Source organism: Apteryx rowi, unplaced genomic scaffold (genome assembly GCF_003343035.1).
Source record: "Apteryx rowi isolate R43461 unplaced genomic scaffold, aptRow1 scaffold_72, whole genome shotgun sequence".
NCBI classification, from domain to species: domain Eukaryota; kingdom Metazoa; phylum Chordata; class Aves; order Apterygiformes; family Apterygidae; genus Apteryx; species Apteryx rowi.
In genome coordinates this window covers 3,139,815-3,163,779 of record NW_020451005.1, presented here as the reverse complement: position 1 = coordinate 3,163,779, position 23,965 = coordinate 3,139,815, and the positions used below count along the sequence as shown (strand labels likewise).

Below are 23,965 nucleotides of genomic sequence, written 5' to 3'. Positions count from 1 at the left end.
CCCGCCGCCGGCGCCGCCCGGCCGATGCGGCGGGCGCGGGCGCCATGGACAAGATCCTGGAGGGGCTGGTGAGCTCGTCGCACCCGCTGCAGCTGAAGCGGGTGATCGTGCGGCGGGTGGTGGAGTCGGCGGAGACGCCGCTGAGCCAGGCGCAGTGCCGCGCCATGTTCGCGCTGAGCACGCGGCTGGTGCTGCAGGGCCCCGACCCCTTCCAGCGGCAGGTGGGGCGGCAGGTGCTGGAGGCCTACGGCCGCTACCACCGCGCCGAGTTCGAGGCCTTCTTCAACCGCGGGCTCGTCCTGGGCCTCCTGCAGCGCGGCTACGGCCAGCTCAGCGGCCGCGACCCCGCCATCCTCGACTACATCCAGGCCGGGCTGCGCCTCATCATGAGCTGCCCCTCGGTGCTGGAGCTCTTCGAGCTGCTGCAGGTGGAGGCGCTGCGCCTGGTGTGCGAGCGCCCGGCGCCGCCGCTCTGCGCCCGCCTCTGCCAGCTGCTGGGCGACTTCCCGCAGTGCCTGCCCCGCGGCAGGAAGCTSTCGCTCGCCTTCTGCCAGCAGCTGGTGCGCAGCATCGCCCACTTCCAGAGCCAGGGCAGCCGCGAGGCCGAGCTGCGCCTCTACGTCTCGCAGGTGACGCAGGTGAGCGGGCTGCTGCGCAGCGTCTGGAAGGCCGAGCCCGACACGCTGCTGCCCTCCTTGCAGGAGCTCTTCGCCGTCATCTCCGCCGCCGGTGAGCACGGGGCGGGACGGGACCGCACGGGCCGGGGGGCTGGGGAGCGGCGCCCCCCGAGCGCTTCCCCCGGGCAGGGGGGCCGGGGAGCAGCGGCTTCAAAAACCAGCCCTCACCGCAGACACCTGAGGCCCCGGGGCGTCAGCTTTGCGCGGCCTGCAGCCGTTGTTCTCCCTGGTCGTGCACTGCCGCTTTCTGGCAGTCCAGTAAGCAAAGCAGTTGGTTGCTTTGAAGTAAAAAAAGGCAGCGGGGGAATAGTGGTTTATTTAGGATTTGCTCTGTTTCTGGGAGGTCTTCACATTGCAACCATTTCAGTGATAGTCAGGAACAGTGTTTTGGGTGCCCCCCTAGGAAAGAGGAAAACTCTTTCAGTGTCAAAAGTTATTCTTCCCTTCTTGCTCCCTCCAGAAATACAGCTTAGGCCTCAGCGCTGTTTAGTCTGTGAAGCTGGGTATATGTAAAGCACTACATAAAACTTGTACATTGTAGGAACAATTCATCTCCTGAGTCATTTAGATGAGGTTATAAATTGGTCCTTTCTGACCTTAAAAATCCATGAATTACTGTATTCTGTACTGTACTGTAATGTAGTTCACATTGGAAACTGCCTTTGCAATTGAAAGGCTTAGGAAACCTACCGTTAAAACACTGTATCCTGCCATAACTGGTGCAGTTAGTAGACATTCTTGAGATAAGACATGTGAAATGCCAGCTCCAGTGGATCCCTAGTCTTTAGTGTAGAATACAACAAACAGTTGTATAAAGATGTATTTTACTTATTCTTAGAATGAAAAACGCTCCTCAGTTCTTTTGGAGGTGGAGGAGGAAGTTGGCAGACTGTCACTTTCCCACATGGGTATTAGACCAATAAAAAGAGCTTGTAATTCAGTGTTCCTTATATGCTTAATCCATTCAAGCCTTTTTTTTTATGCTGGTAGATGCTGATAGAATGTTATCTATAGAATAGACTCATTGTTTCAAAGCTTCACAGCTACAGTGAAGTTCTAGGGTAGGAAACAGTGCATAGCTGCTTCTGTGGGGCTTTCTTTTTGTTTCTTAACGCATGTCATGTTATTATAGATACTTCATTTGAACCTTCTGTTGCACTGGCAAGTCTTGTACAGCATATACCATTACAGATGATTACAGTACTCATCAGGAGCCTTACTACAGATCCAAATGTGAAAGATGCAAGTATGACTCAAGCTCTGTGCAGGTACTGTTTTTCATTGGAAAGAGGGAAAAGTCTTTTTTTCTAATTCTTGCCTTTTATGAAGTTATTTGTCACATAAGTTCTATTTAAAAATAACAACCACCACCTTTTAAAACGTTATTCTAAGTAATGGTGTTTGGCATGTTAGGCTAACATATTTCTGATGCCACGGCTGTTACTGGCCAGGTTTCAGTTTAAGGTTGCTGCCTTCATTGCTAATGTGGCTTTTTTCTCATGCTTTGCTAGGGTCGAATGAAGAAGGGGGGTTAAATAGAAACAAAGAGGAAACTAGCTGGGTTCCTTTTAGATCTCACATTATGTTTAGATCTCCCACTTTGTGGGAGACACCTTAAACTAGGAAACCTCACCGGATTTATGATTATGCTGAGGCCCAAAGCCTTCTTCAGAAGATCAACCCTTCTGCTTTTCCAAGAAGCAGAGTGGCTCACTCCCGTGCTTATCTCACCCATCATCATCTCCTCTGAAGAGAGAAGACAGATAGAAATGAATTTTACTGATTTCTGCTTAGATATCTTCGACTTTTCAGTAGGATTTGCAGGGGACYACCTCTCTTTCCATCTTCACTCAAGCCTCCAAAAGTTTGTTGGATGTTCTTGGAATGATAGAAGAAAGAGGAATGATATAAAAACAGTTGCATATCATGCTTCCTGTCACTAATCTAAACATTAGTGAACGTTAAGATTAGAGTTGTTAACAGACTGATTCAGGATTATAAACCTGGTTAGTATCTTCAGAAGCATGGATAATACCAGACTTTGAAAAGTGACAACTGGAGAGAGGTTCAGACCTTCTTGAAATTTTTTGAATGGTTTTCCCCCCCCCCCCAAGATCTGCAGAAGAAGCTCTTAGCACAAAAGGGGAGCAAAAAATGAGTAACACAATTAAATAGGAGGCTTTTAGAAATCTGTCTTTTTTTTTCTTAAGTGCCTTTTTAACTGAAAAAATTACTGTTTGCTGTATTATTTTCAAAGTATTCTTGTTTTTGTACTGCATTCATGTGAGTGTAGTTAGGGCATATCTTAGTGTAATGCTGAGTTTTTTTCACACTGAAAACACTCATTTACATGAAATTGGAAAGCTATATTTCATTTGAAAATATAGTATTAATACTTCTCTTTAATTGTAGCATATTATTTAGAGACTTTAAAAGAATCTGCTTGACTGAGCGTATTTCAGCTAAGTTTGTGTGCCCAGTCTGAAATTCAAAGCTGGGAAAAGCAGAAGGATTTTTGTATACTAATAACTTGCCAGTAATGTGCTAGTGGTTAAAGTTTCATGTTAGTATAATTTTAATGTTGTATTACCTGCTTCAGCACAGTGTGATGGTATAACTGTGGCTTTAGAATGGCTTCTCTGTATGCCTCTGCTTAGAGAAGTGAGGCAGTGCTGAGCTTTGGGTATAACAGGAGGTGCTATTTTCAGATAAGAGCTGCTTCTTAATACTAGCTGTGTGGTGTTTTTTTTCCTCTCCTTTTGGAAAGGGCTGTGCAGTCTTACGTGCCTTACATCATTCAGTGTTTGAAGTGATACGTGATTTCAAGACCTTCTGGTTCTGTTCCATGGAACTAACATTTTAGTTACCCCTTGTTATTTTTGTTTGTAGATACTCCCTTGTCAACACTGTATCCAGTTTCTTTTCTGCTCTTTCTGCCTCTGGCTATCTTTGCAATAATTGCTCATTCTCTTCTGGCTTTATGAGAATAAAGATGACAATGCCAGTGGAATGTCTGGAGCATCAAATAACAATGTTGTCATCGGGTTTGCATCATCCCCACGAGATGCATACTTCCAGGTATCAGGAGGCCTCATGTTAAGAGTCACCAGAGCTTTGGAAACTGCAAATTAGAGGCCTGATTACCTGGTTCCTAAGGATAACTTTCATGACATTGTAGAGCCTGTCTAAAATTGAATACAGATGAGTAAATTGCTGGTTTAATAAATTGAATCTGTTCAGCGGGGGATTATATTATGCACAGGGTTGGCATAAGAAAGGGTGCTTGTTTTTTGGCATCAGTGAGCTATTGCCAGTTGGCTCAGCTGTCTCATGAAACCTTACCTGAAACATCAGTGAAGAAAAGCAGAAAACTGTTGAATCTCTCCTGGGTCTGACTACTTTGAGGGTTAACTTTAGAGGTCTCAGAAGAAGTGAGTTGCCTACATTCAGTATTGTAACGAGTATAGTCATGCTTGTTTGCATTCTGACCCAAGTATCTATGGTAAGGGAAACTGAAAATTTTGCTAAGAGAAACTCCAGACATGACCAGGCCATTTGCCCTGTGGATGAGGATATAAAATCTTGTAGAAGGTGTTAATTTTGGGGGGTGGGGAGTGGGGGAGGGGATACCTAGTAGTATCTTTTTTTATCCGAGAGATTTGTACCTGAGCTGTTAGGGTCTTTGTCTAACATGGCTAAGAAGACCTTCTGCAAAAGAAGTTGTTGTCTGAGGAAGCACAGATACAATTTTATTCTATCCAGAGAATATTGTCCTTGGTTAGGCACATGTATGGATAGCAGATCTGTTCATCCTAGGGTGAAATGAAGCTGCAGGTCCTCTCAGGGCCTTTAAGGTTGTCTGAATCTGGTCAAGCACAAAAGCATCCTCTTTGTTTTTAACATGGGGCATGATGATAATCTGTGATCTGTGCCTTATTAAAAATGCACTCATTGAGGACAGCAGAATAGGAGCTGAGTAAATAACTTGAAATGCAGAGAGGATCTAGTAACTGAAATGTCCCAATCTTCATCTGCCAGATCTCAGATTTTAGGCTTCTTAGGACAGTCTTGAGCATGCCTGCAAATTCACCTCTCTTTCCTCCACTGGCTTTTCCTCCACTGGCTTTTCCTCCACTGGCTTTTCCTCCACTGGCTTTTCCTCCACTGGCTTTTCCTCCACTGGCTTTTCCTCAGAGCGTCAGCTGTGCTTTTAAGAGCAGGAGTGGATTTTAAGTGTGGGAATTGTATGTGTATCAATGTCATGGAGAATGAAGCTTCTCCTTACAATGTTAAACATACTAAAATTATAGTTGTTATCCTATTAGTGACAATATCGAACAGTTTGTTAGTTAATTAAGCTGAATACAGATGACACAGAATGGCATGTTACATGACAAGGGCAATGAGATGGAAGATTGAACCAGCAGGAGCCCTACTGTTTTTGATTTTCCCCTTTAAGAAAGCATATGGAAAGAGTGCTCAGAATAAACATGTTTGATTTTAATATCCTGAGGAAACGGGAGCTTTGTGTAAATTCAGAGCAATGATTACAGTGTTGGTGTGTTTCTTTCAAATTTTGCTGTTGCAACTCTGCAAATATCCAGGCAAATCTACATTTAATTGTTAAAAAGGCAGTCTTAGTCATTCTCTATTTTAGGGAAGCCTTCCAAAGTCATATGCATAGATAACACATAGTTATAAGATACATAAATTTTTAGAATATGTGCACTATGCACTTTCAGATATAAAGTTTACATCTCGTTTATAATTTAGATTGTTTATAATAACATATTATTCCCAGAATACATGTCCAGTCTTGCTATTGCATTTTTTTTTTTTTTTTAGTTTGGAGTCTGAGGACTGGAACCTGGATTTGATTTTTTGGGGGGGGGGGGTTTAATCTCCAGGTGGAACACAGGGGCTGATAGTTGTGCTTCAGATAATCATAAGCCATATATTGTGTGCAACAGCTGATGTTTAGGCTGGTTGTGCAGATGAATTATCTTATAGAGCCTTGCGTTGGTAATACTTCACTCTGAAACTGATCTTTTCTGGTTGTGTAAATGATTGAAACTGGCTTAAACTAAGTATTAGAAGTTTTAAGGTCTTATATAATTTGATATTGATTTTCATGTCAGTAGTTTATTACGTGTCTTAGTTTATTATAACTTTGCCTTTTGAGGAAGGAAGGAAGGAAAGCAGTTTGTGCTCCTTCACAATGTAGTACTGATATATGATTCCTCTTGTCTGAAAGAAGCTGTGAAGTTGCTCAGTGATGTTAGCATTCTCCTACAGTCGCAAACTAAAAAGAGCTGTCTACTTAAAGCAGTTTGATTCTATTTCTACTTGTTCCTTTTTGCTGCTGACAGCAGAAAACACAGTACTACCGCATAAAGGCTCTGCATGTATAGCCTGTGGCAAGCTGTGTCCATACAGCATCCATGTTTGTCAGTGTATTTCACGTTCTACTAAATAGGGTAGAAGCCTGTTAACTGAGCGTATTAATAGAGATAGTGACTATTTTATTAGACTGGTTACTTATAACCTCTTCAGCTATGTGCTAGAACTTAGCCTGTTTAAAAAATTATCTTTATGATGAGCATTTTAGGGAGAGAAGAAATGTACTTCCAACTTCCCCCTTTTCATTGAATCATAGCAGAACATAGGCTGGAAGGGGCTGCTGGGGTTGAGCTGGTGCTGCCCTGCTCGAAGCAGGGCCATCTTCGCAGTCAGACCGTGTTGCTCAGGGCCTTGTCCAGTCAAGTTCTGAGTTTTCTGCAAGGATGGAGATGCCACCGCTTCACTGGTAAATTATTTCGATGTCTGACCACCCTCATGGTGAAAAAAAATGTTCTTCTCCCTTTATTAGTGATGCTTCATCTGGCTTGAAGGAAGAGATCTTGAGGACAACTAAAGAAAATCCTAGTTATTGCTGAGTAAAATTCTTGGAAAAAAATGAAGCCTAAATTTCCTGTTTTTACTGGCACTGCATCATGATACCATCTGTGTCTTAGAATTGCTTTAACTGACCTGCCTGTCTGCCTTAATTATCAGTTGAAGTTATCTGCTAATTCAGGACAGAATGACTTTCTTTACAACCCTTTTTTCTGTTGTTCATCTTTAACTTTATTTCTCAGAACTACACTTTGTTTTGTCTTCAGTAGTAAGTTTTGGCTAGAAAACAGAAATGCATTAGCTTAATATCTGCAAAAACTGGGTTAACATTCTTAGATGATAAAAACATCTGATATTTAAGTATGTATGCTTACCTATTTCAGTTTTTTTCTATTTACTTTCAATGTATTAAATATATAATTATTAATTATGTAGCCAAGTGAGATGAGATATAATCAAAATTATCTTACTGCTTTCCTAACATCCTTGTATTACTACTTGTGAGTCTCTATCTAAGTAGTTTAACTATTTGGGTAAGATGTATGGAATATTTTTTGTTGAGGTCAAGATAAATGGCGTATTATTATATATTTTTTTCCCTTTTCATTAATCTTTCAGAATGATTGACTGGTTGTCCTGGCCTCTGGCTCAGCATGTGGAAACATGGGTTATTGCACTGCTGAAAGGACTGGCTGCAGTCCAGAAATTTACCATCCTCATTGATGTCACTCTGCTTAAGATTGAATTGGTATGTCCAAAAAGAATATTTGAGGTGGAAAGAGGGGAAGAGGGATTTGCAACAGCTATGCAATTGCATGGAATCTTTTGTACTACAATATATTTACCTTACTGTCCAGCATAGAAGAGTCAAAAATGTCATATAGCTTTCAATTTTATATAATGATTCTGTCCGATTCAAATGGATCTGGAATCTGTTTACATTTTTATTGGAATTTCACTTTCTAGATTTACTTTTTTTTTTTTTTTTTTTTTTAGGTCTTTAATCGACTTTGGTTTCCTCTAGTGAGGCCTGGTGCCCTTGCTGTCCTTTCCCACATGTTACTTAGTTTCCAGCATTCTCCAGAGGCTTTTCATTTGGTAAGTTACTAATAAATCATTTTCAGTTCTTTGAAATGTAATTCATATGTAATTTCTAAAGTGGGTCTAAAGAGAAATAAAGTTGATGCACTTAGATTTCATGTTTGTTTCAAGGTTCCAGAATCAGATTTCTGTGGTTCAGACCATTAGGCTTTCTAACTTCCAGGTCCAGCCACTTAACCTGTCACTGGAAACAGTGCCTTGTTCCTCTTGGTACGTACGTACTTAGAGCAGTAGTATCTGGGGACCACATTCTGTCTTCAACCACATACCTCTGGAAAGCCATTTTAGGTGGTGTGAGGTCTACAACTGAAATTGGGCTGTAGCTGGAATTTCAAGCAAAACTATTTGAGGAAAACAGATAATCAGTTATATTATCTGTTACGTGTTACCCAGTCATCCTGGATAGATGCATGAGACAAAGAACTACTTCATTTTAAGAAAGCTACACTGTCTATGTTTTGATGTACAAATTGGCAAACTGAAGGGTGCTATTTTTTATGGCCACTCTTCAAAATGCAGTTCTAGATGCTAAATAGTTCTAGATTAAAAATGCAGTTAGCAGATACTAGGGTATGATGATGATTATTTAAATTAGTACAGCAAGATGTATATAACACTTTTCCTGTTCTCAAGCTCAGTGTTTAGCTTTAAGTTGCTTTTAGGTAGAATACGGGTCTTTCAGACTTACTGTAATAACTTAGAGAAGCAGTGTGCCAAGTTGTTATCTCAATGGCTCTTAGGCTTGAAGGGATCTCAAATCATTTGCTTTGATTAATGTCAGAATAGTTGCCTTATGCCTGATTAGTTTGGGGGGTTTTGTTTTGTTTTTGTTTTTGTGTTTTTTTATGACGGAAGTCTAATTTGGTTCTCTGTCCTCCCTCTGCTTCCCCAATCTTGGCCTAGGATAGAAAACTGAATCACAAAGGAAATAGCCAAGTAGCCTTGAATATGCTCAAAAAGTAAATATTTTATGAATTTACTGTCTTGCTTTTCTTCCCTATTCCTAAAAGAGACAAAACATTCATGTGAAAAATGTCAAATATGAGACCGACAGAAAATTTATTCCAGAAATAGACATTTGCTTTCACAAGGAAAAAATCTACGATAGGCTGCATGCAGTGTTGCCTAAACATCTGTCTTCAAAGCTTCATCATGACCGTTTTCCCTCTGTTTTAAACAAACTTCTTCTTCCCTATCATTTTGGGAAGTTACTGCTTTAATTTAGTTTCCTGTCTATCATATTCTCCTGTGCTTAAGCTGCTTGTGTATTTTGGTTATAATAAATGGTCTAAATGTAAAATGGATAAATAGATATTTGGTAATATAACTGAATTTATTTTGCAATGTATCTGAGTGATCTTCATTCCTTTTGCTTGAGTATCTTTACATGAGTGACTTTGTTACAAAGACAAGACATTCTGTCTTGTGCTTGTGATGTGTAACTACCACAGTGTGATATGTTAGAGTGGAGTGCTGTGAAATTCTAAATTCTATTGAAGTACAAAATTTTGATTCAACCTCAGCCAAAAGGGATATTTCTGTATATAAACAAAGTGTAACTGTTTAACTTTCTCTTTTATGTGGTACACTGTAAGTAAGAATTTGGTTCTTAATTTGAGAGCTGACAACCTGTACTTCTCTACTCTTCCCCTGTGCTGTGTCTGTGCAAAGTTACTACCTCTTACATCTCCTTTATACAGATTTCATTCCTGGAACTCAGTAGTTCAGATGAAAATGAACTCATTGCTGTGTACCTACTTTTGTAAAGTTAGAGAGAAATTTAAATCACAACTTTGACTATTGGTTATGTAACACATTGAGCACTTAGGAGTCTTGTATTTTAATTCTTAAACAATGGATATTTCGCTTATCAAAAGAATAGGGTTTGTTTCTCTGGGATACAAAAGTATACCTTATACTTACAGAAAAACTGATATTTGAAAAAGTAGCAAGTGAGTATTTTGCACCTGGCCTCTATACTTTGTTGTTTTTGAAGTGTATTAATTCTTGTAATTAGTTTATGTTTCTAAGATGATGATATTATTTCTCTTTTATAGTTCATGTCTTTACTACAGAATAATGTAAGCTAACTTATGATGAGAAATGATTCCATCCATTTCTTCCAAAGTTAATTCGTTTTAATCACTTAAACTGGAAGAGGTGTCTAAAATATTCTGATTCACACTGAGAAGTCCCTCCTCTTATGGCTTGCATTGAAATAACTCTCTACTTGAAAGTTTCTAAGACTAATACAAATAAGTCTTACACTTAAACAAAAACCCAAAATTGCATTGTAAATAAACACTATGTTTAAATTGGAGCAGGGGAAAGAGGTGGGGTCAACATTACTATTTTAAATCAGGCATAAAACAGAAATGAATTGAACTAATCCCCAGATGGATTAGCATTCCTGTGGTAATTTTTTTTTTTAAACTCAGAGAAAATAACCGTCTTGGATGGTAGTTCTCACTAGGTGGAGCTGTGAGCCAATTTTCATCTTGTAAACTGAAATAGGATGAATATATTCATTTGCTTCAGATCCAAAGCATTAGATTCTGTTAAAATTGAGAGCTTTTGTTTTAAAAGCTGTGTCCATGAAATTAAAACTGGACACTGAGATGGTAGTGGTGGTACAAAAGCAAAGTGTTTGCTGTAATAACCCTAATAAGATGTGTACCTTGGACACTTGACTGCTTAAAATTTTAACATTCCTTTTCTGAGTTCACAAAGTTCCAAAACTTTATGGGCTGTTTGAAAGTTGTCACGGGTAAAGAATAATGCATGCTTTTTTGCAGTCATTGTTTCTCAACCATCTCTATATAAGAGGTTCCCTGTCATTTGACGTATGTAAAACAGTAAAGTTGTTTGTAGAAGAACAAGATTGGAGAAATGCAATTGCTGTGTAACTCCCTTTTTCCCCCCCCCCCTCTTCTGTTTAGATTGTCCCACATGTGGTCAGTTTGGTTCACTCCTTCAAAAGAGATGGCTTGCCTTCCAGTACAGCTTTTTTGATGCAGCTGACTGAGTTGATACACTGTATGATGTATCATTATTCAGGATTTCCAGAGCTCTATGAACCCATTCTGGAAGCTATTAAGGTATAACAGGAATGCAAAGGTGGTGGGATTTTTTGTTTTGTTTTGCTTTCTTAAATATGAAAGCTAGAATCCCATAGATCTGATTTCTTTAGTACTTCCACTAGCAGAATTATCCACATAATCTAATGTCAATTTTAACTGTTTGAAATATGCCAGAAGAACTGTCCTGAATGTATTTCATGAATCATTATATTTGCTACATGAGATGATTATAGCAGGCTTTAAGAAAAGCCTGAAATGAGGGCCTTTCTTAAAGGTCTAATCTAATTTCTTCTGCTTCATGTAACTATGAATATATTTTTGCTAGTGTTCCTCTCTAGGCATTTCATTTCAACCAACACTGGAAACCGTAACTCTTCAAAGTTGCTGTCTGTTGTTTAATGCAGCAAAATGAAGCAATGGTTATCCAGACCTTAAAGGCTTTTTCCTTTTTCTGTTATCTTGCAGCTAATGTATCTCCTGTTGAGTGTGGGGGTTTTTTTTGTTTTTTGTTTTTTTTTAAGCTCACTTCATATACATATCTCTGAATGCTAGCAAACTTCTGAGTGACATAAATACTCCCAGCAATTCTTTATTCTGTGTCACTGTTATGATCCAGCTTCTAATGTAAGCTTGGAGCACTGACAGCATTGAAAAGAGAAAGAGATTTGCTGATGTTCTGAGAAGAACTCCGAATGATGTTAAAACAGAGTACAGTATCTCTTAAATATACAGAAACATGTTGAACTTTTAAGAAGGTCTTTAAGAGAACATGGCAAGTGTTAGTGGAAAGAAAGTAGGTAATAGGGGTAAAATAAGGAGGAGGGGTTGTAAAGTCCCTAAAAGGTAAGGATTTTCTTTGTACCTTCTGGAGCTAGTTGAAGGGCAAGAAGAGAATATGGTCTAGAGTATGGTCTATTTGTCTAGCTCCAAAAAACCAAAGCAGCACTACATCTTAATACTTAAGTGAGTATTGCATGCCTCTATGGGTAAAGCATACTGGCCTATGCAAAATTCTGCATTTTTTTAGAAGAGATTAATTTTAAAATGCATAATGCACATATTTAAAAAATATTTAGATAATACTGCCTGTTTTCATAGCAGTAATATTGTGAGTAGATGTTTTGAGGCTTAAAAACAACCCCTATTCATTTCATCCTGAGTATTTTGGATTTTATTCTTTTGATTCTTACGTTTTGATTTGATAGAGAAGGAATGTCTCTAGCAGAAGAGAGGATGCTTTCAGAGTCTATTAATGCATGAAATTTGAGAGTCGTTTTTTTTGGTGGCAAAAAGGATTGCATGAATATGCAAATCAAAGGTGACCACCAACCCCTTATTCCTATAATCTGAGAGTTGACAGAATCAGCCTTGAAGAAGAATGTGGTGGGTGTGGGATTTTCTGGGGTTTTGGGTGTTTTGGTTTTTTGTTTTGGTTTTTTTTTTTGTGATAGTACATTGCATTAACTTTTGACTGGCCAGACATTTGTGCTCTGGGTTTTTTCAAAGGCAATTGCAACATGTATCTTCTAGGCTAGCAGGGACAGCAAGAGCCTGAAGGGGAATGCAAGATGGCAGAGCAAGGGAGGATATAAAAGACTGCTGGATGGAAGTACCTATTATAAAAACAAATAAAAAAACCTAATAAGTGTGTTAATGTTTCTCTTGTAGGAACTGCCCAAGCCCAATGAAGAGAAGATTAAGTTGATTCTCAGTCAAAGTGCCTGGACTTCTCAATCCAGTTCTTTGCCATCTTGTTTGTCTAGACTTTCTGGAAAATCTGAAACTGGGAAGACTGGTCTAATTAATCTAGGAAATACTTGTTACATGAACAGTGTTATTCAGGCACTTTTTATGGCTACAGAGTAAGTCCTTTTTACCAGCTGTTTTCATTGCAAATTAACTATTGCAGTAGTCTTGCTTTTCACAGAATGTAAATGTGTCCTGGGTCACTCAGCCTCCTAGCAAAAATTCATAGGGTTTCTTGGCAGATAGTTRCTGATTGCTTTGTTAAATCCAGCTCTGTGGAATTGCAATTTTAGCCATAAAAAGTTGTTTTGATCCTTTCTGTCCAGTGTCAGAAGAAATATGCATCAAACCAATGATAGCCTTTTAACACTGATTCACTTCCAAGTTTGATTTCTTCAGTGTCTAAAGTTTCAATAGTATGCCTGCTAGGTCCCAGGCAAGTCGTTTCTTTTTCTTTCTTTTTTTTTCCCCTTCCCTCTCTCCTTTCCCTAGTTGCTCCCTGTAAAAGTGAACAGTGATGCTTTTGTTGTAATCTGGAAGCTGTTTGGGCGGGGGGAAGCTTTGTCTGTCTTTAGTCCCTTCTTCTCCTTTTAAATGTTTAAAGAAGATACATGTTTTTGCAATAAGTTAGTTCTTACTGTACAGTAGTTTTGCACTTCTGCACCAGAGCAGAATCCAGGCTTCAAAGGGAAGTGTTAAATGTTTTGCTTTCCATCAAATTGAAGTAATTGTGTTGGAATGATACTGTATTGTTTTTAGAAATCTTTCAGGGAAACTAATGTCCGTCTCTTTTCAGTTTCAGGAGACATGTTTTATCTCTGAATCTAAATGGATGCAATTCACTAATGAGAAAATTACAGCATCTTTTTGCATTTTTGGCCCATACCCAGGTATGTTAGTTTATTGCATCTGCTGTTTTTAAATCTAAATCTATATACCAAAACTTAGCAACAATCATCATGATGCCACAGGAGTACTTTGAATATATTAAAATGCTGATATGATAGATTTGGAGGGCAATGAGGCTACTTCCARATGGTCAGATGATATTGATGGACTTAGAGAAACCTGTATTTCATAAGTGGAAATAACACCTTGGTGTTCCGTTGTTTTTATAGAAAGGCTGTAGGGGTTTTCTTTGAGAAGCTAAAATGAAAAATCCAAGTAAGACCTGACTCAATATTGCAAGCTGCTGTTATGTAACTTTCTAGGAAAAATTAGGGCCTTCTGCAGTGATTTTTACATTAAATTTTATTGTAGCTCAAGTTCTAAAATAGTGTGTTAAATGAAATGCCAAAATATTTTGCTAATATTGGAAAGATGCAAGACAATTGTTTTCTGATTAATACCAATAAACTCATTGAAAAGGGGATGAGGATGGTTCACCTTGAATCAGTACTAATGAAATACAGGTTTTTTCCAAAGGAAAAAATACATTTTTTAAGCTTGCCAGCAAGAACAGTAACAGCTGCTAGGCTTAACATATGCTTTATGCTCACTGTGCATTTAATATTTGCCTGCAGGATCCACTACTTTTATCTTTGTACTAGAAGTGATTACTACAAAATTAATAGCTAATATTTGTCTTTCTCCTCCTATTTTTAAATAGGAGTTTAAATGTTTACATGTACTGCATGTGTCATACAGTTCCTTTAGAATGATGTGGTTTAAAGTTCAGCTGTCAATATCAAGATAATACAACCAATTTTTTAAGTAAAGCTGATGTAATATTGTTTGTTTATCCCTCRCACTAACAGAGGGAGGCATACGCTCCTAGAATTTTCTTTGAGGCTTCCAGACCACCATGGTTTACTCCTCGATCTCAGCAGGATTGCTCAGAATATCTCCGGTTCCTGCTAGACAGGTACAGTTATCGGGATGTTACTGGAAATGAATTCACCATCTTACCACGTAAGGTCAAATTTTTAATTAGGAGCAGTCAACTAACAATTCCATTGCATGAGTGGGATTCAGGAATTCTAGGCCTGGTTTCTGGCCATCTCTTATTTTCTGTACGGTCTGTGAATCACTTTTCTTTGTCCATTTTATCTGTGGTAAAACCTGGATACCTACTTGTCTTCATATCATCCAAGGCAGGTTATAATGGTAATATTCCATTTTACAAACTTATACTTGGATGTTGGTTATGTTAGAGTCATGGTCTCATTGTGAAATTCTTGTGGTTGCTGAAAACAGTTCAGTCAGGCATCTGGAATTTCATGTTGGTGTAGACACCTATATTTCATATAGRTCAGGTAAGTCATGAAGAGACACGTATACATTTATAGCCAGTTTAATATATAAATGAATTAACTGTGGCACAGGCAAAATACCAAAAAATATTAGTAGACCTCTTAATTTCRTCTTGCTGAGTATTTTGCTGAGACTTGGCTTAAGCAGCATTGCTTCATGAGGCATTCTGCTTCTGGAGAAGTTTATCTCAATAGTGAAATAGTGTCCTTTTTATGTAACCCCCACGCCTTTTTTTTTGTTTTGTTTTTTTCTTGACGTAGTTTAAGTTTCTTGGCTATAAAATCCTGACCTTTTCTTTTCCTTGGAAATGGTCTGGCACAATATAAATAGCTGCTTGTTCTCTTAGGAAATCTGACGTACAGAACCAGTCAGTCAGAGAACTGATTATTAAGATAATATAAAGATATATATAATAGAAATGTTGTTTGTTATCTGTTTTAAATACTTACCATTGCTCACAGTATTTCCATTGTGTTCTGTTATAGATAATGAAAGCCATATAGAATGCCTGTATGCTTCATCCATACTGTCTTTCGGATAGTACTGAACTGTGCAGTTCAAATTGCTTATTTAAACAATAACAAATTCCCCTTTTTTATGCAAGAAACTTCTAACTGCTTAAGCATCTATATACTTAAGTATAACCAGAAAAAAGTCTTAAGTGGTGCAACAGTATTTGTGTGGAAAATAGTACAGCTATTTGGATTTCTTTCTCTTTGTCTTCAGGTTGCATGAAGAAGAGAGAACTTTGAGAGCACTGTCGTCAGCAAAGACTGCTGAAAGTATAATGAATGAAGAGTCTCAGACACAAGAAGCTGTCCATAAAGCCCAGCTGTCTGCTGAAGCACCTTGTACAGGAAGCGAAGAGAGAACTTTGATAGAGAAAATGTTTGGAGGAAAACTCAAGACTAGTATATGCTGCTTAAACTGCAAAAGTACTTCTCAAAAGGAAGAAGCTTTCACAGATCTCTCTCTGGCTTTCTGTCCTCCAGCTTCCTTGGAGAATCTTGGCCCAAAATGTATGGAACATTCTGAAGTGAAAGATGATTATGTGGTGCAAAGTAATACTTTAGTATCCAATGCTGCTGAAGAAACAACTCTCAATAATTTGGAAGTAAATGGTGGATGTGACACAATTATGAATGAAGGAACCATAAAAAATTTCTCTACTGAGCCAAACTCTGAGAATACTACAAATTCTGAACTCAACAAAGTTCAAGATAATAGGGATATATCTCAGAGGCTAGTAGGTAAAAATACTCCATCAGTTACAGACTTACTGAATTATTTTCTGGCACCCGAGATCCTCAGTGGAGACAACAAGTATTATTGTGAAAAGTGTGCCTCTCTACAGAATGCTGAGAAAACTATGCAAATCATTGAGGAACCTGAATACCTCATTCTCACTCTTTTGAGATTTTCATATGATCCAAAGTGTCATATAAGGCGCAAAATCTTGGACAATGTGTCTCTGCCACTTGTTTTGGAACTGCCAGTCAAAAGAGCAACATCTCCTCTAGCCGTAGTTTCAGGAGGTTGGTCTGTTGATGTTGAGATTTCTGATATTGGAGAAAATCTTGCTAAAAAACTGAAGCCTTCAGGTGCTGATGAAGTGACCTGCCCACAGCTGGTGCCCTACATGTTAAGCTCTGTGGTGGTGCACTCTGGTGTATCCTCTGAAAGTGGACATTACTATTCTTACGCTAGAAATGTAACTGGTTCAGGGCCTTCAGGACTGTGCCACCAGTCTAAAGCTCTGTCTTTAGTTTCTCCCCAGAATAACTTGCTGGCAGAGGAGAGTCCTTGTACTGTTGTAGAAAATGAGCTAGACACTGAAATGCCAAAAGAATGGTTTCTGTTCAATGACAGCAGAGTGACATTTACTTCGTTTCAGTCAGTCCAGAAAATTACCAGTAGATTTCCAAAGGATACTGCTTATGTTCTGTTTTACAAAAAGCAGAATAACACCTGTGGTTTCAGCACCAATTCAGCAAACAGACTCTGGGTAAATGGAGACCCTCCCCTACAAAAAGACCTCATGGATGCAATTACAAAAGATAACAAACTATACTTGCAGGTAAGATGGAAGTAGTATGTGAAGAATGGCCTCCTTCAGACTGGCAAGAGACAGTTTAAAAAAAGAAAAATGTAGTTTTTAAGTGTTCTGGTATATTGATCTTGCAGATCACAAATCCTGCTTCCCTCTTGGTGTTGCTAGACAAGTTTCATAGTAAGGTTAATCATAGCTGTTATTGTTTGATGGGAAGCATAAGAGAAATATGGTTGAAACTGTTCTGTTTTAAAAAGACTTTTAAAAAGTGGAGATGCTCAAATTGGTCCTTTGACCATTGAAAAGCCCGTCCTGCATAGAATTACAAACTGCTAGTTTTCTCTTTCATTGCCATTCTTAAATTACACTAAAGTAGCTGAAGTATATTAAATACTTCTTAGCAGCATTCTTGTCAGCCCATTTTAACTTGCGAGTGACATTTTATTTGTAAAACTAACTATGTTAGAATCACTAAAATGTAAGACCAGGTGCTAGAGTCACCTTTTCCTTCCCTGCCTGTGCTGGTTTCCTCCTTGGACCAGCGCTGCCCAGCCTCACATCCCCTGTGCCTCGTGAAAATGCTGCTGTTTACCTAGGTGTAGTCACCTCTTAGACTGTTGATACAAAGGACATGGCTCTCCATGTTAAAGTATGGTTTGTTTTGAGCCTCAGACTGTGTAACAATAAAGTTGTGTTTTACTGAATGTTTTTTGAAGGGTTAAGCTGTTCCTGTAAGAGTTTCACAGAGTTTAGGCGTACTCAAATTAGAAAAAGTAGAGCTAAGTTCAAATTTGAAAAGAACAGCTAAATCTCACTGTGAAAATCTATTATGATAGCTGCAGGTATTTTACAAACAGAGAACTGCGTTTAAATTGCAACTTGTTTTCTGCTATTTTCAGGCTTTGTGGTTAAAGCATTTATGTCCTAACCATCTCTCTTTATATGCCAGCTCTCCTCTGTACTGTACAGGGTAGTATAAAACACGGTGTCTTTAACAGCAGTCTCAAATAACTGTAATGTTTTCCAGTCAGAATTGCTGTGACTTCCATTAACGTGTGAATGCTTTAATTGTCAAGTTCCAAACTTAAAGCCAACATCTTGTTTTTAATTTTAAGTATATAATTACAACAGTATCTAGGCAATTGAATGATTAAAGAATACTAATTTTAAGAGTATGGAATAGAGAAAAGTAGTACAAAAACTTCTGTAATATTGTAAACTTTTTTTATATATATATAAAGCCAAACATTGAACAGAGGAGCAGTGTCATCCATTCAGAATATAAAGCCCAGTAACTACTCCTGTTTGTATATTTTCCTGTTGAATACAGTTCTTGTAGTCATATATGTTAATGTTATCAGCAGGATAGGTGAGTGCATAACAAACTCTTCAAATCTAAAGAAGCGTGTTAGCTTTATGGAGCATGTTGCATTATTGGGATACTGAGAAAATAATCAGCAATTCAGTATGCCATATTCTAAAATATGGTTTGCTGAATTCACTTTTTAAAGACCATTTTGAGTCAATTCTTGGAATACAGTAGAAAGTTAATTACTTTAGGCTTTTTTGAATATTGCTGTACACCTAGAGCCAGTGAAAAGTCAATATGACCTAAAAAAACTGAGAGTCTAGATGGTGAATATATACAAAAAATCAATGACAATTTGACAGTCTCCCAAACTAAAACTCTCTCTGCAGACCATTTAGCCAAAGTTATATAAAGTGTATAAAATCACTTTCTTTTATAGTTCACAAGTGAAAGCCAAGTTAGTAGTTTTCTTGAAAACCTTTCCCTTACAGTTAAAAAAAAAAAACAAAAAAAACAAGCAAACATAGTCTCCTTAAAAGGAAAAAAGCTATTCTCCAAGCAGATTTTTTTTTACCTACCATGTTTTTAAAAAATTTTTTGGATTCTTTGATATTGTTCTTCTTTGTATTGCTCTACTGCTGAGATCCTGTCCTTATCTTAAATGAGACTGTTTAGAAATTATCCCCTTTCTCCCATTAATTCCAATACCGTGATTCAGTGAATTAGGTTTTGTACTTCGAAAGGTCACATTTTATTATTGTCTGAACTAGTATTTTCTCACTTATGTTAAGAACATATCTTTCTGTCCTGAGAAAGCCTTTACTTTTTAAAAGAAATGTTTAAAAAAAAAAAAAAAAAACTAGCTAATTGCTTTTGTTTTACTACTGCATCCCCATTTACCACATGGTAAACTAAAATATTTTCATTGTAAATAACAAAACCTGTAATATGGGTAGCTTCTACTTCAGTTAAAACAAATTAAAAATCATACTTTGGAAACAAGTGGAAAGCAGGCGGTAATGCTCTGCATTTTTTCTCATTCCAGAGAACTGTAGTGACTGTCAAGTTGTACTAATCTTATTTAGAGTATTTGTCAGGAGATAAGTATAAGCCACCTAAAAACATTCAGTGTTTCCTTTGTATAAAAACAAGGATACTTGTAAAGTGGCACTGTTACATGTTACAGCAGAACAATTTAATATAGGTTAATATTAAGAGAATGTTTGCCTTGAAAGAAGAAAGGAATGTGCTCTTTTTAGCAGAAACTGCTGAACAGGAATAAAATATGCAAGATGGAAAACTAAGTAATTGCATCTTTAGCATTGAAGACACTATTAGTTGTTTTTTTTTTTTAACACTTATACTCTGTCAAGAGACTTTGATAATTTGATCCTTTTTTCTGTATTTCTCTTGTGTGTGCACACATATATATATGTGTGTGTGTGTATATAGTATGCATCTTTTATTATACCAAATGTTTTGTACACAGTAGCAATGAAGCTAAGATCATGAGTGAGGCTTGTCCTATTCTCAGTGCATTATGGCTGCTACTAAACAGTATCTTTAAAATAGTTGCTCAGGCTGTATTTACAATTCATTTATATTCTGTACTGAATATGATGCGCTCGTGTGATGGCTCCAGAGCTGTAGGAGAGTCATCCCTTGTACGTAAGTCATGCAAGATCCTGTGGTGTTGCTGTTCACGGTAGTGCTTCCCAGGAAGCACTGTTTGTGTTTCCTCTCRGTAAGGAAGCCTAGTGATAACTACATTACTGTTACTGAGAGTATCGTTAAAAATACCGAATATAAAACATAAATGGATTAATTTAGCTGTATTACCTATGCCAAACATTCATGCTTTTGAGTAACTATGTTTGTGGTAAGACAAATTAAAATGTGTCAATGTTTCTAGCTGAATCAGGCAAAAAATTCTTAGGTGTAAGAATTTAGTGCTCTTTTTGGCTACAATTTTAAGACTATTTTATTTAATATAGAGTAATCTGCAAACTTATTCCTGACACTTGCATTATTTTGTAATATAGTTTGTTAGGTAAAAACTCAACTGCTGAAGATGAAAAGGCCTAAGGTTGCCAGAAAACAGTTTTCTGGAGGGAAGGAATTAGGGGTGGGAGTAAGGAAGGCTCCATTTTTCATTTGGTTCTGTGTTGCATTAAAACAAACATTTTCTAAAATACAAAAAAGAAGATTGGACAGGGTGCAGTGTAGTGATTCTTCCACTGTGTTGGTTTTGAGAATAAATTCTGTTCTAAGCTAAACAGCTTTGCACCATAGTATTTTAACTAAACAGTCTATTTACACAAAGCTTGTTATTTTAATCAAAAAAATTCTGTTGGATTCTGGTACTATAAGCAAGTTCTTTGTAATCCTTTGGTATCCCTAGTAAATTTATTCTTTGACATATCTTGTAGTTAACAGATACATAAGAATTCACATATTCCTGGAGATAGTGTAATACTATCTTTCAGGGACATGGCCAGCATACCTGCATAGGCAATATCCTCCAATTTTTTTTTTTATAATTTTGGAATCATGTATGTAGTTCAGTGCTTAGTTATATAATTTCAAACTTTGCTATGTTTTTCTAAGAAGACAGAGTAATTTAAACCCATAAGTAACATTTTTAGCACCTGTGAAGGTAAATGGACAGGACTAAGTCTAGTGATTTCATTGTAGTATAACACAATCGGTCTTCCAGTTTTTGTCTGTTCCTTGCTTTTGCCAGGAGGTGGAGAAGGAACAAGTCAAGGTGACCTAGGTAGTAGTTACCAAAACCCAGTTAAAATTTCTTCCCCTTGAAAGAAAGAAAGAAAATAGTGTATGATATCCCCCATGAGGGGAAAGCCAGCACTCTTCCCCTTACTAGACATCTAAGAAGCTGCAGAGGAGCTCAACTGGAAGAGAGAAATTGGCAGGAGGCTGTGCTTCCTTGTTTCTGCTACTCAGAGGTACTTTTTCCTTTGGTTTTCTAGCAGCTGATTTTGATTTTTCTGGAGTATTTGAGACTTCCTAAGCCTTACTAATGTTAAAACAGAGCATAGCAATAACACTTGAAAGTTAAAAGGTCATATTGAAGGGAAACTAAATAGCTTGTTCACCTTTTTGCCTTTTATCCAAGTATGTTCTTACCCTATGCAGAATAAAAAAGTGGCTTTTAAATAACTAACATTGATATGATAGTCTTGCCTTTTGGTTTGACTACCAAGAACAAGGGCATCCTAAAGATATTAGGATGAAATTTCATGTGAAGCTTATATCAAAATTTAATGTTTCATTAGCTTTTGTTCAATAATCTAATCCTGTAGTAACATCACATGTTGCTATGAAATACGGTTTTAGCATAAATTTAAAACAGACTTTAATTATGATTCACATATATACTTACTGGCTTTGGGTAAAGTTGTACATCTCAGACGGGCTGTGGATATTGAGTTTGACTTGAAGTTCAACAAAGTAGCCTTTCTGATTTAAGAGTCCAGAAGTTAGTGATGTTGCTTTTAAAGCCATTTTTTTAAATTTACTGCAAGTAAACTGTTTTTAGGACTTGGGATATATTTTTTTTATTGTCTGTATTCTTTAATTTCAGGAGCAAGAGCTTAGTGCTCGAACACAGGCACTTCAAGCCGCCTCAGCCTCATGCTCTTTCCGACCCAATGGATTTGATGACAACGATCCCCCGGGAAGTTGTGGGCCGGCAGGTGGAGGGGGCGGCGGGGGGTTCAGTACTGTTGGTAGATTGGTCTTTTGACTCTGAAGACAACCTGGAATACACTGGTTCCAAAGCAGCTTGTTCCTGCTGAGGACAATTAAAACATTGAACTTTGTCAAATATTGTACTATGTTTTGAGACTTGATCCTTGTTCAATAACAAATGTTGGGGTTTGGGTTTTTTTTGTTTTGTTTTATTTGAAATAAATAAGCGCATCATGGAAAAAACTACCTCTTAAAAATTCAGTTGCTTTTATAGTAAGATACGCTTGCCCAAAAGAGAGAAATGAAGATTTTTAAGTGGTTTCTAATGACACTGCATTAAACTAAACAAATGCACTTACATCAGTTTGTATCATCCCTATCCRTTGAATGAAGAAAGCTCATTTTTTGCTCTGACAGTGTTGCTTTATGTGGAGAWCCTTTCAGGTGGGCTGAAATGATATACATAGTCTCCTACTCCATTTAAAAATCTGGTACCTTTAAGGATTTCCAGAGATGATGCAATCTTATAATGAAGGCAATAACTTAAAATGTGACATGAAACTACTTTCCAGAATAAAAAATATTCAATATATTTCCAGTATAAATATAAAGAAGAAAAAATAATTTATAAATGTTTGCTAAGTCATTTTCCAAAAAAATGCATGTTCTGTAGGAGCAGTGTTTTTAAATATAAATTGTTAACTTTGTAGCATTTTTAATTGTTTTGAGGATTTTAAAATGATTTCAGGGAGTACATCTGCTGTATATTGAAAGGAAGAGATCTTGTATGTGCCTTGCAGTACTGTAACTTAAATTTTTTGAGGCTGCAGAAAGGGGAAAAATTGTTAGTAATCAATTTTGTGTTGTCAGTATGAGAATTCAATACATTTTTGGAAAGCTAGTGTATTTCCAGAAGTAAAATCTGGTAGTTATGCATACAGTAAGCTTGTCCATTATTTCTGATTCAAATAAATATATCTACTGAGCTACAATTTTCCTGGCCTACATTGCTGAGAAAAAGCTGGTCATAGGTACTGAGCCATATTTGTGAAAAGACCAGTAGGCTACCTGTATTGATTCTAGCTGAGGATCTGTGCTCTTTAAGAGTCCTTTGAAGTTCTTGCATAAAAATCCTCATTCAAGACCAGTGAGTTAAGCACCATGTTGCTCACATGCCTTCTGATTTTGCTTGTAGTGAGAAACTTCTGGTGAGTTCAGCTTTTAACTGTTTCTGGAAGATCAAAATGATCTTGTGTATGGAGCAATGTTTGCTTGTTTATTAGGCCAACAGAGGTTTTAGTCTTGGCAGAAATAGAAACTTGATGTTTTGGATGTGCAATGATGATAACAGAGGTAAAGGAGTTACACTGTTGAATCTGGTGATTAATTTTTAACTTGAATAATCTTCTAGTGAAGTGTAAATTTATTTAAAAGTATTTTTACAAAGTTCTCTGCTGTTCTGCTGTGTTTTTTTAAATTCTGCTAAGTGGCAAAGTGCATCCTTACAAAGCATGCAAACCTTGCAGGCGATAGCTTCACTGTGCAAGATAAAGAGATTTCTCAGAAAATTCCTTTAAAAAGCAGAAAACAAGTTGAGAAAATGTAATTTTGTTCATATGGTATCAAATACATGGATTGTAGTCTGAGAAGTAACTTAGCTTTAGAACTATTTTTAAGTATTAACACTTAAACTATGTTGTTTGTTTTGCTGTATGTTCAGACCTTCTTACTGCTCAAGAAAGTTAGAACAGCTTTTTTTTCATTATTATTTTTTTATTCTTTTTAATTGCTTCCCACCTTTTTTTGACAGGTCATAGTACCTTGGCTTTGACCTATGCCTTCATTGCCTTTTCAGTTCTAGGTCTCTGAATCAGATGTTCAGCTGTGGAAATTTCAAATGTCATGAGATTAGCATGAAGAACAACTCATTTCATTTGCTTGGGTGAGGTCTTTTTGAAAGCTCACTTTGCCTTGAGATTCTGTAATTTTCAGAGTAGGATGGTTTTTTWTTTCCTCTTGGGCTTCTCAGCCAGTTAGCTCTGGTTTTAAAATGTTTTTATGGCAAATTTTATTTCTTTTTTTTCTGAGTTATGGGAAGGACCYACCAAAAAGCTGTCTACTTTTTGCCTTATAATGGGAGTAT

The 23,965-nt window shown here is 37.5% G+C and overlaps 1 protein-coding gene across 3 annotated transcripts; it reads left to right on the top strand.

Moving 5' to 3' along the window:
* The first annotated feature begins 8 nt into the window (after positions 1-8).
* On the top strand, positions 9-22,068 carry USP38 (ubiquitin specific peptidase 38). Of its 3 annotated transcripts, XR_003256990.1 has the most exons (11): positions 9-729; positions 1,810-1,945; positions 7,191-7,320; positions 7,569-7,670; positions 10,613-10,771; positions 12,422-12,615; positions 13,296-13,389; positions 14,257-14,363; positions 15,479-16,829; positions 20,855-21,077; positions 21,716-21,803. XR_003256990.1 is itself a non-coding variant. In XM_026087489.1 (10 exons), exons 1-10 carry the CDS (start codon positions 45-47, stop codon positions 21,875-21,877), a joined length of 3,120 nt encoding a protein of 1,039 aa, XP_025943274.1. In that variant the 5' UTR covers positions 9-44; the 3' UTR covers positions 21,878-22,068. The 3 variants fall into 3 exon arrangements, 2 of the variants coding, with proteins under 2 accessions (XP_025943274.1, XP_025943275.1); XM_026087489.1 differs by lacking the exon at positions 20,855-21,077 and having other exon boundaries at positions 21,716-22,068; XM_026087490.1 differs by lacking the exons at positions 10,613-10,771; positions 20,855-21,077 and having other exon boundaries at positions 21,716-21,958.
* Positions 22,069-23,965: the final 1,897 nt, after the last annotated feature.